Here is a 21,251-nt window from a genome sequence, read left to right on the forward strand (position 1 = left end):
TTCTGCCAAAGGGCCACAACATTTTTTTTTAAATGTTTTTCAAGGTATTACAGATCTTGCAATCTATAGGGCAGATAAAGCTCATCTGTTTCTATAGGCTACAGTTTAGGAGGGTGCCACCACAACCACCAACCCCCTTTAATTTCCCCAACTAATGTCAGACTGGGTGGATTCAGGGTCATACTAAAAATTCAGAAGCTCAAAGTCCCAGTTTTCACCGAGATTCAAACCTAGGACCCCTCAGTTTTAAAGCTAAATGCTTTACCACTTAGCCAACACGCTGCCTAGGGAGAGGATAGCACCCTGTCATAGGCCAGATGTGGCCATAGTTTGGGCATCGCTGAATGAAGTAAATTTTTAAACAAGTTTCAGAACAATGTTCTTCAAGACTGTTAGATCTTTGGACTAGAAAACTTTCCACAAAAATTTAACAACTGAATAAAAGATCACATGAATAATTTCAGGGCATAATGTAATGAAAAGGGAACTTAAAGTAAGTATTAACAATTCATTAACTTAGACATATCTTACCAGATGTCCACTAGGAGAAGAATGAATTTGCCAAGAGAGAGACTTCTGAATCTGACCCTCAGAGATCGCAATAGGTAAACTCTTGGGTTGTTCAACATTTAGAACAAGATTTCCAGTTGGTACAGAACTTGCCAAGGCAATCTTTGCATTCTTAAAAAATAAAACAATGTATCCAGATTTTTTTTTATAAAAAGCTGTAATTAAAATGCATTTATAAACAGGACTACATTGCTTGTTTATACATTAAAACAAGATATTTTTAAAGATAATTAAAAAATAATGATTTTTAGAATATCAATGCACCAGAACCAATCATACTAAATAATAAATTGTCCCCACAATTGGGTCAATAGAAGTTTGAGGTTTTTATATTTTGTTTCTTTTTTTAATTTAGTTCTTTTTTTAATTTTCAGTTGTAATTTGTTTTTCTTTTACATTTACATTTTATATTCATTTAAAAAACAACCAAATATACAATTACATGTGGAAGTGATTAATACAGAGGCCTTAACCAACCTGCATCAAAAAATGTGCAAGATGCACTGAATTTCGGTTGAGTTACAATGCAGTGTATTTTTTACCATATAGGCCTACATATCTATTACATAAAGTAGAATGTAAGGAGTATGTATGTATGAATGTATCTATGTATGTCCTTTATAGAAATCAAAGCCATTTGGCCAATCTTAATAAAACTTGGCACGAAAGTTCCTTTGATAATAGCGGTGATATTAAGCTATGTAAAGTTGCCCTAGCACAAGAGAGTTTACCAGATTTAGGTCAATAAGGCATCGACATAGATTGTAACTATTAAAACATCATGGATGCCTTTTATTAGACTACAAAACAAAAACAGATCGAAAAGACCCGAGCAAAGCCGGGTAAAAAGCATAGCTAATATATATATATATATATATATATATATATATATATATATATTTATAAACTGAGTTAAGTATAGTTTATATGATACCTTTCTTTGATAGTCATGGTCCATCACCTTCTTTACCCCATCGCCTACATTATTGATAACGTAGACAGCAGCTTCGGGACTGAGGCTGCTCTTGTTGCTACTGGCTGGAACAGAGGCTGCAGACACACTGACCAAATCTTCACTAGCATGTCGACTCCTGTTCTCCTCCAGGGGAGACCTTGAGGACGTATTCATCGCTGCAAATGATTTTGTCATCGTGTTGATGGACTGGGAGGAGACGTTGACCTCCGTGTAATGAAAGTCTTCCTCGTTGTCTGTCAACTCCAAGTCACTGTCTCGACTAAAATAATAGTAATGAAAAGGTGAAAAAAATAACAGCATGAAAAAAAAAAATAAAACATACAAGTATCTAGAAAAGCAGGAAAGTGCTCCCAAGGAGGCCAATACAAGCACTACTAAGACACTCTCAAGAGCGCCTTCAAGGAATGTAATATCGACATCCATGGCTGGGAAACACTAACTCTTGATCGCTCCTCATGGCGTGAAGCTGTGAGTCTCGGAGTCTCAAGATTTTAAGCAAGAAGAGTGGCCAGGGCGAAAGAGCGCCGAACCGAACCAACAAAAAGCCGAGAGATGAAGCCGGCCTATCTGTAACTGACCTAACCCACCCATGCCACATATGTGGCCGGATATTCAAAGCGAGGATTGGTCTTTACAGCCACCTTCGAGTCCATAGGAAATGAGAAATGTGCTCATCTTCAACCACGAAGGAGGAGCTATATAGTATATATAGCTACATGCTTTTGGTTATAATAAGCTTAGGTGGTATAGGTTAATGCATAAAGACTTTAAAGGCCTAACATTAGAAATTATTATTAATATATAGCCATATGATTTTGGTAATAATAAGCTTTGACGGTATAATTTAATGCATAAATACTTTAAAGGGCTTAAACACAGAAATGTTTAGATCTGGTCGAGAGGCTAAGTACGCTTGAACTTGGCTTGGCTACCTATGAAGGGAACTAGAGGTTCGACACCCGACTCGAGCAGAGTTGTGTTTACTGAGTGCCTTAAGGCCTACAGAAAAACATTCTCCCATATACCCCCTTCCCCCACTGGTCCACAAACCATAGCACTCTGAGCATGCTATAAGCATGAAGTATGTATAAAAGCTATAATTTATTATAATTTCTTTATTTTCTACTTCCACTAAAAAATTAAGGTAAAAAAATCATAAAAACAACCCCTAACTAAAGATTTCCTAATTCCCTTTTTTGGACAATAGCGTGTGCCTCTTTAGCATAATCATTAACTAGCACTGCCAATGTGACAATCAATTATTTTGTATCTCCTATATCACAATTAATATCTTGCATTTCTGATGTCAGGATGTTTGTAAAATGTTCTACATGTTTCAGATGTTCCTTCAGAGTTGAAGATAAATTACTTCCTAGTCCAAACCTCCAGCAGGATGACAGGGGATGGGAGCGGGCAGGTTTGAACCCGCAACCATCGATAAATACATCTGAACGACAGCCCATTGTGCAAACCGCACAATCAGGCAGCTTGTGTTCTCTAGTTCATGATCGATACTTGTATTTCCCCTATCTTTTTAATTCATTATCACTATTTGTGTTTCCATCTATTTCTTAGACTTACTTAAAATGCTGTCTTCGAATGTGTCTCTCCATCTGATTTCTTGATGTACATGTTTCCTTACATCCTCTCCATGTACACTTGTACACAATGTCTTCCTCTTCCTGTAAATCAAAAATACATTACATTGAACACACTGTAGAACATATAAAAAATGGTACATCAATTATTCACTTTAACATTAGATCATAAAACTTAAGTTGCCAATGTTAATGAATAGTGTATTTTCAAATAGTATGGATATCTTTAAAATTAATCATTTAAAGCAGAATATGTATATTAATATTGATGCCCTTTTTAAAGCCCTGTTGGCTATGGCCATATTACAAGATCTTTGGGGTTCGCAAAGACCTTCCTTCAGGGAACAGTACCAGGAAAAAGAAGAAGAAAGAGAAAGCGATGGGAGGGCAACATAAAAGAATGGACAGGCCTGCCATTGAAAGAGGTTCTAACAAAGGCAAAAGACAGAAGAATGTAGAAAGACGGTCAATGAATCAACGAACAATGCATGGTGCCCAAACGGTCCAAAAGACTAAGGGATAGGTAAATCTAAAAATGTATATCAAAAAGCCTCTAATTGTGCTATAAAAATATGTATGCTTTTTTTTTAATTCCCTTAGTTACTGTTACTGCTTCATTTTTTTAGCAGTGTAATTTTACCAACAAACATTCTCTTTTTTGAAAGAACATCTGTAATTTATAAGATAAGATAACTAAACTATATTTTCTAAAGGGCCACACTATCAAACAGTGCTTATAGCTGCATAGTGGCATATTAAGACGTAGGCCCTAAACTATTTGAGATATGGAGCCCTTTTGAGGACTATTTATAAATATGTCAGTGTTAAGTAGTTCTTAGGGGCCCTAAGCTATAGTTTATGTTGCCTTTAGTTAAATCTGGCCTTGCTTATAGGATAGGTAAATGTTATGATGAGTGGTTTTGCATGTAAATTAGAAGTGAGTCTGGTGTGAATGTATATTTAGCTTTTCTATAGTTGTAATGTTTGGTGTAATGCAAAAATGGTAAGACAAATTTCCTTATGGATAATAAAGATTATTATTATTACTATTTCCTAATGTCAGTATATAAGAATAAGCTTCTCAGGGTGGCAGCTGTTCTGGGTACATCTCTCAAGATACTAAATTTATGAAATGTCAGTTGTATGGTGGTCAAATTAAACAGTGGCAGTGTCACACTGAGGAGGTGTGGTGGCTGAGTGGTAAAGCGCTTGGGTTCTGAACTAGGAGTCCCGGGTTTGAATCCTGGTGAAGACTTGTATTTTTTATTTTGAGATTTTTTAGCACCTCTTAGTCCAACCAGCTCTAATGGGTACCTGACACGTCTGTATCATATAAGATAACACTTGAAATGTACACAGATCTGGGTGTAGGTCTACACTGCTAGTAAAGTGCCTAGATTGAATTAAAGGCCTAAACTTATCATTTTATCTCTACTTCTGTCTTGATTATTAATTTTTAATGCTGACAAAGTTATGGATCATCAAAATGCCCTTTACTTAGGGCCCAGAATCTTAAATGAAAGGATAAGAAACAAACAGTTCAGTAACATTTTATTTATTTATTTACTTTTTTACGATGTTTACTTGCCACGTTTAGGAAGTGACGTTTACACACTTTTTTAACCCAATTAGGTCAAATCGATAATGTTTAATTTTATTAGACCTGTTTAACAGTTGGGAGTTTAGGATAATTTAAAACTATTTAAAACATTTGATGAGATATCCACAGGTGTACATTAAGTAAATCTAGAGGTGACTCTACTTAGATCTAAATCTGTAAAGGCCAACCCTCTAAGCTGCATCTCCAAAAACAGACATTTGCATAACCACATAACCTCAATGTTTCAAAACTATTTTCTTTTGTAAGAAGAATACCGGGCCAAACGGGGCCAAATTATGCCGCAGCATCACGTGATGTAAACACATCAACTGCACGTGCTACGTCATAACACATGACCTCGCCGGTAACACTTAGTACAACATACTAGGGGAGGGAATAATAAACAGCGGAGTGTTCCTACACCCACATATAGATGCTTGAACTAAAGTGCATGCCTACAGACCTAGATCTATATGTGTGCGCGCCATTGTATGTCCTACTCATGTAGAGAACTTACACTCTGATCATGTAAATAGGTCAACATAAACGGTACAGAAATTTAAAAATAAGAAGAGGAGTTGTTTTTCATGGACCAAAATCAAAAAAATTCAGCCTGATTGTGAGCGCGTGCGAACTAGTGTGTAAAAGAGCTTCATTCATTACACCCAAAGGTGTCAATAAAGGGAAAATATAACAAGCAGTGCATGGATCTATTCATTAATAGTTCGATGTTGAAATTAATGATTTTAAAAGGTCGAATAAGAAAAAGTATTCGGTGTATAAGAAGTGGCGACATTAGAATCTTGGACTACAACGATTAAAATCAGACAATAGTATATTAGGTGGGTGGGGAGGAACCCGGTGTATGCGTGTTAGAGTACAGAGGTAGGCGGGGATGGGTTTGGGAGCAGTTCGCCTTTTAGATCCTTTGACAGAGCGTTGCTGGCACATGTGTTAGTTGCTATAGGGGATATCGTCAATACAAAGCGGTGAAGGACGCAGTTTGACCATCAGTAAATTGGCTGATGAAGGATGCAGTTTGACCATCAGTAAATTGGCTGATGAAGGAAGCAGTTTGACCATCAGTAAATTGGCTGATGAAGGATGCAGTTTGACCATCAGTAAATTGGCTGATGAAGAATGCAGTTTGACCATCAGTAAATTGGCCGATGAAGGACGCAGTTTGACCATCAGTAAATTGGCTAATGAAGGACGCAGTTTGACCATCACTAAATTGACTGATGAAGGATGCAGTTTGACCATCAGTAAATTGGCTGATGAAGGATGCAGTTTGACCATCACTAAATTGGCTGATGATGGATGCAGTTTGACCATCAGTAAATTAGGTGATGAAGGACGCAGTTTGACCATCAGTAAATTAGGTGATGAAGGATGCAGTTTGACCATCAGTAAATTGGCTGATGAAGGACGCAGTTTGACCATCAGTAAATTGGCGGATGAAGGACGCAGTTTGACCATCAGTGAATTTGGCGGATGAAGGACGCAGTTTGACCATCCATAAATTAGCTGATGAAGAACGCAGTTTGACCATCCATAAATTAGCTGATGAAGAACGCAGTTTGACCATCCATAAATTAGCTGATGAAGAACGCAGTTTGACCATCCATAAATTAGCTGATGAAGAACGCAGTTTGACCATCAGTAAATTGGCTGGTGAAGGATGCAGTTTGACCATCAGTAAATTGGCTGATGAAGGATGCAGTTTGACCATGAGTAAATTAGGTGATGAAGGATGCAGTTTGACCATCAGTAAATTAGGTGATGAAGGATGCAGTTTGACCATCAGTAAATTGGCTGGTGAAGGACGCAGTTTGACCATCAGTAAATTAGCTGATGAAGGACGCAGTTTGACCATCAGTAAATTAGGTGATGAAGGATGCAGTTTGACCATCCATAAATTAGCTGATGAAGGACGCAGTTTGACCATCAGTAAGTTGGCCTATCTCTTCTATCCAACCTAAATCGTGTCTTGGTTGCTTAATAGGTCCTCATGGTTACCAGATAAATGAGTCACGGTTATCAAGTCTGTCACCAGACAACAATACAATGGACGGATGGCTGGGATGTTCGTGTGGTATGCGCTCTGGCTGTCTTGATTGTCCTGGGTTTAAACCCTGCCCTCCGTAGGAAAAATGACGTTTATCTACCAAAAAGAGGCCAGCCAACTTGCACAAAAACATGCATTCACCAACAAGAGACTAATATTCTAGGACCCAACCTCACAAGGGTGTAAATTAATCCCTTGACAAAAGCCTAAATACATAAGATGGGCGCGGACGCCATGTTGGCGTCCTTATGGTCTACACTTTGTTCAATAATGTATATAATTAGACCCCATCCGTAAGTGGAAACCTACAAAAACAAATTTAACAATAACTAACTATTGAATGTATACTGAAACATCTTTTTTTCCCCCATTAAAAATCATATTAGACATTTTACCTCCATTTCCCCTCCACATAAACAGTCTGTAAAATTATAAACAATCTGTAAAATTATCAAGTCTGTAAAATTATAAACAGTCTGTAAAATTATAAACAGTCTGTAAAATTATAAACAGTCTGTAATATTTTAGAAATCAGTGATCCACATAGGGTAGAGAAAAACGGTTAGGTAGGTCTACGTTGTAGAGGAAAAAAAAAACGGTTAGGTCTACGTTCCAAGAACGTACACGTCTTTCATTTTAGCAGACGACATAGATCTAGATATCAATACGCGCTTGATCATTCAGCACAAGTAGGGCCTATAAAGAGCTATCATTTTCTTTAAAATACTTTCATTTATATAACAAATCAAACATTTTTTAAAATTATATCTTTTTTTTTTTAAGATTTTAAATAACATCTCCGATTCCCCCCCCCCCTTTTTACTCCGTGCTCAGGCAGACTGTTACACAAGAAGAGAAACTCGGTCAAATAAACCGGCCGGTGACGTGACCTCATTTCGAGAAAGAGGAGGGCAAGCGTGTGATCTTAAAATAGCTTAGTTGCACAACACGAGTTGTCAGCTGAGTAAAATAGGTCAACTCAATTCGTCTGGTAAAAAATGAACCCCATGTTGAAATTGAAAGAATAAATAAAGGACTTTACTAGACATGGATTATTATTTCCTTCTCTTATTATTGTAGTTTATTATAAAGTCTTTTTTTTTAATCACTTTCACCTTTCCCTATCCCTTAAACTGTTGGACCGTTGGGGCATCACACAAGATATTTGTCAACCGTCTTTCTCCATTCCTCTGTCTTTTGCCTTGGATAGAACCTCTTTCAATGGCAGGCCAGTCTATTCTTTTATGTAGCCCCGAAGACCTTGTAATATGACCAAAGAGTTTTAGCTTTAGTTTTTTTTACAACAGTTAGCAGGTCATCGTAGGGTCAAAATCGCTTTAGAAACCCTGTCTCTAATCTCTTCAATTGTGATGTGGTCTTTAAATGTTCAATTTAGTTTAATTTAATTTAAAGGCCGCATTTTAAAACCTCTTATTTTGTTTGGGGGAATAGATCTCAAACGATTGCGTGCGGCTAAAGCAACCAAACCAGTCCTCAATGGATTTCACATCTTGTTAACAGCATCATGAATAAACAAGTTTCCGTGTGAATCGTAAGACAAGAGCTTGGTAAGAGTTATAAATGTATATGTAGGCCTACATATATAAATATATATAAATAAATATATAAATATATATGTAGGCCTACATATTGACGAACTTGTATACATAGAGCCTATGTAAATTTTAAAAAATATAAAATTACAGACGTTACTTCAAAAAAGAAGATAATTACGTCCTACGCATTTCATGTGTCAATCTAGTCATGCATGTTAATCAATGATTTAAACTCTGCCAAGTCGTTGGTTTTCCTGGCTGATTCAGGCAACCTAAATGTTTGTTTTACATGTTTCGGATGTTCCTTCAGAGTTGAAGATAATTATTTCCTAGTCCAAACCTCCCGCATGACGACGGGGGATGGGAGCGGGCAGGGTTTGAACCCTGGACCATCGATAAATCTGAACGACAGTCCAGCGCGTAAACCGCACGACCAGGCAGCCATCCAATACGTTCTCTTATGGCACAAGGGAAGAAGGAGCATAATATGAATTTTTTCTAGTGTATGGAATAAGAAATGTTCCTCTATCTTTATGTCTTTCTGAGTATTTCATTAAATTTTGTTTTTCTATTTGTAAGTTATTTCAGATATCTTCAGATTGAATACTTAGGAAATAAAAGCTACTTTGAAAATGCATCTATCATAATGAGCACATGAGAAGCAGATGTTATTGCTGTTTATTATCTTATGATCGGATTGTGTTATTATTATTATAAGATCTGTGCTTTCTGTATGTGTGGGTAACACTAATACATATAGGAACTCCTTTCATTCCATTACGATCTATGGGGCAGATGATGTTTCTATATCCAACGGTTAACGAGGGTGTCATGTGGCTATCACGACAACCAACCCCCTCTACTTTCCTAGCTCAGGACGTCTTTAAAAATCCCCAAGTTCAAAATCTTAAGTCTTCACCAGAATTTAAACTCGACACCCCTCGTTATGGAAGCTAAGCGCTTTACCACTCGGCCACCTCGCTCCGTCAGAATCATTATGCTGAAAACAAAAGTCGGGTACTTACTTCACAAATGAGAAGTCTGCCAGAACTGTTGGAGCTGTCATCGTCGGAGGCTGGGGTGGGTGGCTGGTAGCCCATCAGGGCAGGGGCGCTCTCGCTCAGCGGTGGAAGCGGCGGGGAATGGTCATCGCGCTCCGAGTGCCCGCTGTAGAAGCCACTGCTGGCGACGCTGCTGGAAAGATGGCTGTCTGGACAGGTAAGTTGTGTGTCTAAGTAATCTGTAAGAGAACCAAATGCAGTTTGAAAATGTAAGCTGTTTCTAAGTAATCTGTAAAAGAACCAAAATTCAGTTTGAAATTGTAAGCTGTTTCTAAGTAATCTGTAAGAGAACTAAATGCAGCCTGAAAATGGAGACATTGTTATTTTCTGAGGTCAGAGGGTTTTTGAAGATATAATTATTATAGAATGTAGTTTTCTAATTAGTTGTGTTACTTTAACTGATACATATACAAGGGCGATTTTGTTAAGACACTAACAATGACGGATGAACAGCCCCTGCTTCAGTATAGGCCGTATAGGCCAGGGGTCGGCAACCTTATGAGTCGGAAGAGCCAAAAAATACAATTTACAAAATTTAAAAGTTTTTAAAGAGCCACAAAAGTTTTTTCTCGCCTGCCAACTATAAATAGTACTCACACTATTTATTCTTCAAAAAAAAAAAAAAAACAATTGAGCAAATAAATGCAATGGGAGCGATGGCTTTGCAAAGGTTTTAGAAAGTTTGGATCAATTTAGCTCATAACTTGTTTTTAGTTTGAAACACGACTCTAAATTTTGATTTATTATTTGGCTTCATACTTTTCTTTTAATTATATTCCTGCAAGAGAACGCTTGCTCGCACGAATATGTCGATCCAAAGATTGTCAGCATTCCAAACGCCAACTTCTTCACCACACTTTATAGAAATCTGGAAGATTATTCCATGCACAGAATCGACTCGCGGCATTCCTTTTAAAGCTGTCCACTTTTGTTGCGTTACGTACATACATTTCTGGACCTCCAACACTTCCAACTTTCTTTTTAACTCTGCTTTTTAACTCTGTAAATTTTCTACCCCACAAAGCTTTACTTTTTAAATCGAGCAATTGCATTTGATCCAGCATCAATTCCAAACACCTTTGTGTAGATTTCGTGACTATTTGTGTTGAGATGCTGTACCAGGAATGCTAGAATAGTTTTGTTGGTTTTGAACTGCTCAAGTCTGTCAAGAAATTCATCTTTGATTATTTTATAACTGTGCTGAAGTAATTCGTGTCAAAAGTTGCACTGATTTTTATAGCGATACTGCTTTAGACATTGAACATGAAGTAACTTACCGCTCTGAATATCTTCTGTAAAAAGAATAAATTTTTCTTCAAAACAAACCAATTCTACTACCAAAACATAGGCTATGTTTCCCTTACCTTGTAGTTTTAGATTCAGCTTATTGAACTTCTCTGTTATATCCACCATAAAGTAAACTTTTTGCCACTATTTCAGGGGGATTTATGCATTTATCATTCAAGCACAAAGCGAAACGTTTCAACCTTTGGAAAGCCATCGCACTTTATTGTGAAAAAAAAAAACAGTCTCCATTTCATTTAAAAAGTCTTTAAACTGACGATGGTAGGATGCTTTTGACAAGATGCTGTTAACAATCTTGATTACCAAATTTATGACCTTAACTATTTCGGTTGGAATTGTTTTGGGCACAAAGCGCTACTTGGTGTATTATGTAGTGAAATTCCATGGTTTAGTTTGCTTCGAAGAATCATTGTTGTCCCTTTTTTTTCCTTGTCCTATTTCTGGCTCCATAAGTTGCTTTTGAAATGATTTTATTTAAATCTATCTTATTGTCTTCAAGGTATTCTTGCACGGCGTTCGCTCTATCTTTCCCTTTAGTTTGTCATGAGAATGGTAGTAATCCTAGAAGTAATTCTTTTGGAGCTTGGGAAGATATAATCCTGACAAAAAGGGCACCTTGCACCTTGTGTATATTCCTCAAGACTCATCCACAACAAGTGATAAGACAGAAGAAAGCTGAATATCTTCCACCTGCAAATATGTTACATTTGAAAACATTTTAGCTTTTCTATCTCTCACTGTTTTAGCGAATAGTGGCAAATCTTTTTTTTTTTAAGATTTATGGTTTGTTTTTAAAATCACGAAGCAGTTCTTCAGATGCATGCAGGAAGCAGTCTTGACATACCATATGTAAATGGGTTGCCTTATTGTGCAATTTCCAGTGGTACCGCAAAGTCTACCAGATTAGCGTAACTCGTAGATTGCTTCTAACTTTGAGAAGATAATCGCTTCTAACTCATTTACTTAAAACACCACACTATAAGTCTCAGCCAAAGCGTGTGGTGAAAATGCCAATTGGTCTTGCGTCGAAAGAGAATTAAAACCTACATAAAAACATCCAACGACTAAGTCAGTCGAGAGCTTGCAACGGACTGACGACAGTAACGACTCGTGTCACGGGGAAGGGGTGTGGTGAAAAGCGAGTACAAGAGGCTGAGAAATAGAATCGGTGCCTAATACTAGTTAAACATTTCAGAACTATTTTTTAAAATGTTTCGTTAAAATAATTAATATTTGCGTATGGAACTAAAGAGCCGCAGCTTCACAGCCAAAGAGCCGCATGTGGCTCGCGAGCCGCAGGTTGCCGACCCCGGGTATAGGCTATTACACTCAACTGCATCATAATAGATTAAAAAGAGATTATCATTTTAGGCAGATTTAAATTGTTTTTTTTTTTATGATCTAAATCTATAAATATTCTAAAGTTATACCAAAAAATGTAGAAAAACCATAAATAATAAAATAAAATGTTAATAAAAATGAGGGTGCGAGGATGGTCCGCATTTTGTCAAATCTGAATGTGCACATACTTTTATAATTATCTTTTTCAAAATAAAGGGAGTTAACCTATACACGGCCTTGAAAAGAACTAAAGGGCCAGATGAGCTGACTGACACCACAGCCAGATCTTACAACGTCAGCGGTTTTTTTTTTTCCTCATGCAAGGCAAACATTTGAACAGAGAAAAAGTCTACACTATCAACACACCAAGGGCGAGCACTGTGTAACACCTGTTGAATCGAGCAGGCGATTCACATTATAAACAAACAAATAAAAAAAGTGCATTTTGTACGCCATATTGTCATTGGCTTACATAATCAATCAAGATTATTATGAATGTTACATAAGTAATCTTATTTACACTGCGTTATCTTTGAATCTATCTTTAAAACAGCACACTTTTAAAAAAATGTATTCGCGTACTATAATCATAGATATAATATGCTTAATATAGGCTTTATTGGCTGTGATACAATCGCGTTCATGGGTTGGGGTGTTATATTATTTTAAAAAGTATTTAACAAAGAATAAATTATAGTTGTCAATACCTTTTTTTTTTTTAATATGACATTTTAACCGTGAAACATATAATACACTGCACTCATCTTTAATATTCGGAATCGAATATGTTGCTATTATTATTATTTCTTTTTTTATTATTAAAATTATACAGATCTTTAACAATTATTGTATCTATAATTATATGTCATTGTATTTTTAGGTAGCAGTAGTAATTTATCCCTTTCAGGACTTGCGATCTATAGGGCCAATGATGTAAATGTAGTCTCGTTTCTACGGCCGAGTCAACGAGGGTGTCAAGTGGCCAGCACAATGTCCAACCGCCTTTACTTTACCCAACACCATCAAAGTTGGGTGGACTCTGAACGTCCTAAAAAAAAATTCTAAAGTTCAAAATTCCACTCTTCAACAGATTCGCACCCGAGACCCCTAGGTTCAGAGGTCAAGCACTTTACCACTCAGCCAGCACACCCCCATTTTATCTATGAACATATATTTAACAAAAAAAAAACCCTAAGTCTTCGCTCACAGATCACTAGTTCTATTACTTCTGAATTAAGAATAGGTGTTAAAAATACAAGCCAGATAGTCTGCTATTTACTCAACTCCAGTTATTGGGATCCTGCTAGTTACTTATCTCAACAAGGCAACCGTAATCGTTGCATGATTTTTCAGGAAGAACAGAACTCGAAAAATGATGTCATCTATGATCTACCGTGCGGTACTATCAAAAACAAAACAAGAGCCACTGCCTGTTAAATCTTGTCAAGATGGAATAATTGTTTGGCAAATTTCTGTGACTTTAAAGTCAAAATTATTTTTTTTTAAAGGTGAAAACCATAGCCTAGTAACAATAAACTATCTTATTTTAAGAATTACAAAAGTTATTTCAAAGAATAGCAATAAAAATATTACACATTTCATTTGCTAATGTAGTCATGCATGTTAATCAATGAATTTAACTCCTAATTGGTTTGTTTTCTTGGCTGATTCAGGCATGCTCCAGCGGTACTAGAGAAGAAGGAGCACTTGCATGAATTTGTCCTATCGTATGGTATAAGAAATAAGGAGAATTTCTCGAACGGATGTTAAACATTAAAGCCTGGAATTAGGCTACTCGTATGATGCTTTAAACTAATAAAAGAAACGTATCTATGGAGAGCCATTGTTGGTGCCCATACATCACTAGGAGTGACGGGCAGTAGGCTGTAAGTATATAAGTAATCTATCGTTTATGGACGTGTCTTCAAGAAAGAAGCCTTGTATATGTTCGTTGTTCCAGTCAGAAATTTAACCCCCAAATTTAGTGGCTCGTGTAACTAGTTCGGGCAATGCAAACTGAACTGCAGCACTGTTGCAGACGGCGAAAAGAGCTTACACCGATACCCGTTTGACAATAGCCTTGTCTGCGTTATTTTCGGCAAAAAAAAAATGTAAGTCACATCAGGCCTGCGTAATACTACACTCTCTGCGTTATGATGCTATGTATCGCAAATTATGGTTTACATTTTGTGTACTTTTTCCCCCTTCTCTCCTGAAGAGTTTTCAAAATTTAAATTATCAATGAGATAGTATGTGTGGGTTTGGGGACTTGGACGGAAGGTTGTTTCAGGTCAGTCAAGGTAATGTCGCATTGTGTTAAACCCAAACTCCTTCTGTGTCCTCACCAGACCCAGTTACTGGAACTGGACGGTTCCTCTGTTCTCTGCCGCCAATCGACCCGTGGCCTAGAAACCCAGATTTCTACTGCGCAGCTCGAGAAACGAGGTCACGGTTTGGAAAGAAGAGGGGAGAGGAGGAAAAAAATGGGTTAATTCTTTGCGGAGCTCTTTGTTAGGAGGAGATAAATATGATGTACAAAACAAAACAACAACCATTTCTCTGGCGTAGTGATCTTTACTAAATAGTTCTGATATAACCAGATAGAAACATAACAATGACCAGATATAAACGGAGTTTTTCATATAATGACAGTGTGCTAATCAGCTAAAAGCGCATCAGTATCAGCGTTTCATACATGTATATCCCGTTCGTTATGTGTGTATTGGGGGAAAAAAAGGGGGGGGGAGGTTGATAAAAGTGAAACCACTTAACATAATCAATAAGAGAGAGGGAGAGAACTAACGAATAAAGACGATTTAGAATCTCATATCAGAAAGCAGGTGATGGGGGGGGGGGGGGAGTTAATCAATCCTAAGTTACGTTTTAAACCGTTGTTAGTCAGAAAAAAAATTAATTAAAAGAGAGTAGGGTGCCATAGCCATATTACAAGCTTTAACAGAACATACAGTCCTTTGTTCAGCAGCATTGTATGTGTTTAATAAGACTGGGCAATATGATTGCAACGTATGGAAAAGACTCCACGGGGGATCAAAACACTAACATCTTACAAGTAAAACGAATAAAAATGCTCAACTCAATGTCACAGGACTCTTAGCAAACCTCTCTCCGATTTACCACTGATCATAATTGTTGCGAATGTTTGCAGACAGACAGACAAATAGATGATAGATAGATAGATAGATAGATAGATAGATAGATAGATAGATAGATAGATAGATAGATAGATAGGTAGGTAGGTAGGTAAGTAGGTAGGTAGGTAGGTAGGTAGGTAGGTAGGTAGGTAGGTAGGTAGGTAGGTAGATAGATAGATAGATAGATAGATAGATTGATAGATTGATAGATAGATAGATAGATAGATAGATAGATAGATAGATAGATAGATAGATAGATAGGTAGGTAGGTAGATAGATAGATAGGTAGGTAGGTAGGTAGGTATGTAGTTAGGTAGGTAGGTAGGTAGATAAATGGATAGATAGATAGATAGATAGATAGATAGATAGATAGATAGATAGATAGATAGATAGATAGATAGATAGATAGATAGATGGATAGATAGATAGATAGATAGATAGATCCTCAGAAAGTAATATCTGTATTACTGAAGATTTATATAGATAGATAGATGTAGATAGATAGATAGATAGATAGATAGATAGATAGATAGATAGATAGATAGATAGATAGATAGATAGATAGATAGATAGATAGATAGATAGACGGACGGACGGACGGACGGACGGACGGATAGATAGATAGATAGATAGATAGATTGATAGATAGATAGATAGATAGATAGATAGATAGATAGATAGATCCACAGAAAGTAAACCCTGTATTACTGAAGATTTATTGGTAGGCGCAACCATTTATCGGCTTGGCGACCAAAATAAAGAAACAGGTAGATTTAGATAGTATATGGTGTTTGAAAAGTTATAATTAGCTGTATGACAACCAGAGTTGTGTAACCTCAATTCTGCCCTTCGGTTAATTTTTGTTTCCCCTTGTATTATTAAGATGTCACGCACAAGATAAATACACATAGATCTATACACAAGTGTGACACTCAATCTCTATTAAGTACCTTCGGGGCGTTTTGAGATTATGTTTACACATAGTGAACTCTTTTAAAATGAACAAAGAAAACGCTTCATTAGATCTAAAAATAGCCGTGACGGGTATGACGACACTTTTAAAGAGACCAGGTTTTTTAAAAAGCCATTGCCTTTATTTCTTGCGTTTACACAAAGTAAATAAAAAAAAATCATTTCGCTTACTCGAATTCACCCCAGTACACTCATTAGTGAGGTCGAAACCAAAAGAAAATATTATCAAAGACGATTGATCTAATTAACGATGTCAAAGAGTGATTTTGCGGTTCACTTGAGATCACGGGATGGAACAGCTGTTTGGCGGTGTTGCAAAGAAAAAACGACAATCTTGTCCACAGAGCTACGTTTATGGAGAATATGTGAAGATATCAAGACACCAATTCATTAATAAATGTAGGCCTGTAGGCTACATGTATATATGCTATAATCTCAAAGTAAGCAGAATATTGTTTTTAATCATATGACATAGATGAAGCAAAAGTAATTTCTTGAACATGTGAATAGGCCTATATACGATACGGGAGACGCGGTGGCAGAGTGATAAAGCGCTTGGCTGCTTAGTGAAGACTGGGGTTTTTAATTACGGGATCTTTAGGGCACCTGGGTCCACCTAGCTCTAGTGGATACCTGACAATAGTTGGTGAAAAGTAAAGGCGGTTGGTCGTTAACCGTGGGCCTAAGAAACAGATGACCTTTACATCATCTGCCCTATACATCGCAAGGTCTGAAAGGGGAAGTATACTATATATATATATATATATATATATATATATATATATATATATATATATATATATATATATATATATATATATATATATATATATATATATATATATATATAAGACACACACTAAGCATGAGTAAACTTTACTGATGATTAAAAGTGTCAAAAAAAGAACACATTTTCTCAGCAATGACCTAATTGTCTTTCAATATAGCTATTTTATCAATGTCATCATCATCATCGAACTGCATTGAGTGAAGTCTTGAGAGGTTCGAATCCTCTCTTTCAAAAGCGCCGGACAAAAATCCTGCAGTTGTGGGCTATGACAGTAAGTCACCAGACAGGTCAAACTCATGCTGCTTCCCAGACCTATCGAAACTAAATTCAGCAAGCCAGGAGCAGTCGAAAAGAATATGCGTTACAATAGGATCCACAGTTTCCTCTCCCATTTAGAGTCTTTCCCCCAGTAAAGGCAACGTGAGTCGAAGTTTAGCTGGAATCGTGAAAAGTATCAATCAATCTATAATACAAACGTTAAGTCTGTCCTTCTATACGGTTCAGAAACTTGGAGAGTCACTAAAACAAATATGGAAAAGCTCCAGACCTTTGTTAACAGATGCCTACGCCGGATATTAGGTGGCCAGAAAATATAACTACTATCGATTTGTGGGAGAGAACTAGACAAAAGCCCATGGCCCAAGACATCACAAAGCGAAAGTGGATCTGGATAGGACACACCCTGCGAAAACCAGCTACCAATGTTGCAAGGCAGGCACTTGACTGGAACCCACAAGGAAAGAGGAAAGTGGGGCAGACCCAAGCAAACCTGGAAGAGGTCAGTCATCAGTGAAGCTGAGGGTACTGGAATGACATGGGAGCAGATGAAGAAAGCTGCTCAGAACCGAGTTCGGTGGAGAGGTGTGGTTGCGGCCCTATGCTCCCCTGGGAGTGCACAGGATTAAGTCAGTCATCAATCAATGGGACAATGGCCCGCCCTGCACTGTGTCGTGTGCTGACAAGGCTCAACGGAAGTAACACTCAAGTAACGAAGTAACAAAGGCGAGAGGCCAACACTGTAAAGGTAGTCGACGCTGACAGACGATGTCGAACAAGAAGTTTAATACGTAGTGAAGGGAACTGTCGAATGTCGTATTACCAAAAGATCTACTTATCTTATCTTCTTATCTTATATAATACAGATGTTACTTCCAAAATGAAGATTATTATTATAGCTTTTAAATAGCGCTACTTTCATGCTTATAGCATGCTCAGAGAGCTTTGGTCCAATCTCATTTGTGGACCAGTGTTGGGGAGGGGGTATCTAGGAGTTGGTTTTCCGTGCTGCCTTTAGGCGCTCAGTAAACGCAACTCTGCCCGAGTCGGGTGTCGAACCTCGAGCCCCCTTCAAGGTAGCCAAACCAAGCCAAGTTGGCACTCTCGACCACGATTGCGTCCTACGCGTCATGCGTTCAGTCATCCAAATTAACCAATGACTTAAATTCTGCCAAGTCACTGGTTTTCCTGGCTGGCTCAGGCAACCCATTCCATGCTCTTATGGTGCTAGGGAAGAAGGAGTATTTGTACAAATTTGTCCTAGCATATGGGACGAGGAATGTGCCTTTATCTTTTTGTCTTTCTGAGTATTTGATTAAATTGTGTTTTTGTATTTGGAGATTATGGTTCAGTGTTTTATGTATAATTGCTACTTTACTTTTAAGTCTTCTGTCCTGAAGGCCTTCTAAATTTAGTGATTTTACCAAAGGTGTTTCTCTAGTCAAATGTGAATATTCGTTTGTTATGAATCTCACTGCTCTATTTTGTGTCTGTTCCAGTTTCTTAATGTTATCTTGAGTTGAGGGGTCCCAAACAGAGGATGCATATTCTATTATTGGCCTAACCAAGGTTAAATAATATTTTAGTTTTATGTTCTTATTTGATGTATAGAAATTTCATTTAATAAACCCTTCAGACACTAAAGTCGACCTTACTCTAGAGCCGCCAAAAGTCTACTCTTTACATTTCGTTTCACCTCCTAAAATCCTAGTCTTGTTTTTAATATTCACGTCACAGTCTCTAAGCAAAACTTTCCTTTTCTACGAAACAAATAACATTTCGCGCCAAATTCCTGTCATAACATGTGTTATCATAAAACAATTATGTTAATGAGAATTATTTTTTTAAAGTACGGTTAAAAAAAAAAAAAGGTCAAGTATTCAACTCAGAACCATGACCTACCTTTACTGCCAGTGTGTGTGTGGGAGTGTTGCTGACCAACCGACGGGGACTTGGGGCTGACCGAAAGGGAAGTGAGCACCATGGCGGCTATCCTCTCGTCCATCATCTCCACGTCACAAAAGTCACCACCGTGGTCGTTGTCGGGGAGGTCCTCCGATAGGTGGCGCTGCCTTCTGTGTCGTCTGCACAAAGGAAACAAAATTTGAAAAAAAGAAAAAGAAAACATGGCTAAGTACATGTTTGTACAACTTCAGAGAACCTGTCGTAGTTTTAAATAACAAACAGAAAGAAACTAAAGGAATGTGGCGATTCTTTGTGATTGTTAAAAGATTTGAGGTAAAGACTCTTGGAAATCTATGCCCATGGAAGCTTCCCTCCATCGGTATGTTCTGTCTGGAAGGGATCTAAGCAGATGTAAATTTGTGTCATCCCTATCGCCTCAAGACGCTCGGGCTAGAGGAGAGGCCGAATACCGAGCACACAGGGGAACCATCCCATACTCCTTCTCTGTACAACATCAGCCGTGCAACAAGGCCCTTTTAGAAAAGGAGTGTGGATAATGAAAGGGTTGTTGGGGGGTTGGGTATTGAAATAAAGCAATGATTTACAAGTGACTCCTTATCCTAGTACTATAATGCCCAGCAAAGGAAGTGAACTAAAACTTTAAACATTGTCTCCCCTGAGCTATTTTACTTTGCTGAAATATATATATAAGATATTTCCCTTTTTTTTCGACACCAAACAAGTAATTAATTGACTATTTTTTAATTGATTCATGTTTTGCTAGATACAATAAATAATTGTTTAAAATTTTAACGTCATCTGAGAATGGGTTTGGGAGACATAGCATGTACAATTTTTTTTTACCACATAGAGAGACAGAGTTAATATAAACTTTGTAAAAATCGAGTGGAAAGTCAGTAAAGTAAAGTTCCCCTTTTCAGACCTTGCGATCTATAAGGCAGATGATGTAAAGGTCATCTGTGTCTGTGTCCCACGGTTAATGAGAGTGCCATGTGCCAACGACCAGCCACCTTTACTTTTCCCCAACTTACGGTACTTACTTACGATCTGGGTGGACTCATGGGCGAAATTAAAAATCCCAGTCTTCACTAGAATTTGAACCCGGGACCCCCGGTTCTAAGCCAAGCGCTTTAAAGCTCAGCCACCGAAGCTCCCCTAGTGGAACGCCAAGAACTCATATATTGCTTTTCTATAAGCGCAAATGTCAAGCTCAAGTGCACTTAGCCCAATCTCTTTAGTGGGCACGTGAAGAGGTGGGGGTGGGGGCTGGTAGGAGAAGGTGTTCGTGCTGCTTGAAGGCGCTCAGTAAAGATAACTCAGCTCGAATCCGGACCCCCCTTTGGTACAGTCAGTCAAGCGTTTATAGTACTCGGCCAAAACCCCCTTCACTGACATTGTGAAACAGAGTCTAAATGACACAAATCGCAGCTTTACAAGGATTTAAGCCCGTGACGTCGACATGGCCTGCGTTTGCGCTATCTCTAGGCCACACTAAATTCCTTCGCTTTTAAAAAGTAATGTTGTTTTTGTTTTTTTTAATGTATTGTGCAAGAAAGAAAGAGCAAAAAAACGAAACAATTCTACTTTTAAAAAAATGTTTCTCTGAAGATTAGCTGGCATATAGTTTAGCTCCACCCCCACCCCCCTCATACACACAACTCTTTAAAAGAAAAAAAACGATACTGTTTTAAAATGTCATGTTGACATGGTCCAAGTTTTGCCTCAGCGTATTTGGAGACGGTGAACTTTAGTGACGCCATGGGCAGGCAGGGAGCATCCATGTATGACGCCTGCTCGAAAAAAAAACTTCACGTCATTTGGACTATTGACGGGCGGTAAAATATTTGGAGTTGTCAGGATGTAGGTGGGATAGTGACAGTCAAAATAACAATATATATATATATATATATATATATACCCATATGGTGGTATGCGCTCTGGACTATCGTCTCGATGGTTCAGGGTTTGAACTTTTTCCGTCGCCATCCCCAGCAGGAGATTTAATTCTGAAGGACATTATTGCGTGACATTTAAATGACTAAGCGATATTTATAAGACAT

General features: G+C 37.6%; 1 protein-coding gene across 1 annotated transcript in view; it reads right to left on the reverse strand.

Annotated features, from left to right (window-relative positions):
* Positions 1 to 21,251, reverse strand: part of LOC106055892 (zinc finger protein 704-like) — a 35,042-nt gene that overhangs the window by 5,957 nt on the left and 7,834 nt on the right. Inside the window, exons 2-6 of the mRNA XM_056015119.1 lie at positions 19,168 to 19,349; positions 9,394 to 9,608; positions 3,128 to 3,228; positions 1,505 to 1,805; positions 532 to 681 (exon numbers count right to left, since the gene is read on the reverse strand). Coding sequence (XP_055871094.1) covers positions 532 to 681; positions 1,505 to 1,805; positions 3,128 to 3,228; positions 9,394 to 9,608; positions 19,168 to 19,349 — 949 coding nt within the window. The remainder of the gene's footprint in view (positions 1 to 531; positions 682 to 1,504; positions 1,806 to 3,127; positions 3,229 to 9,393; positions 9,609 to 19,167; positions 19,350 to 21,251) is intronic.

The sequence above is a fragment of the Biomphalaria glabrata genome, chromosome 17, assembly GCF_947242115.1.
Source record: "Biomphalaria glabrata chromosome 17, xgBioGlab47.1, whole genome shotgun sequence".
In the NCBI taxonomy this organism is placed as follows: Eukaryota; Metazoa; Mollusca; class Gastropoda; family Planorbidae; genus Biomphalaria; species Biomphalaria glabrata.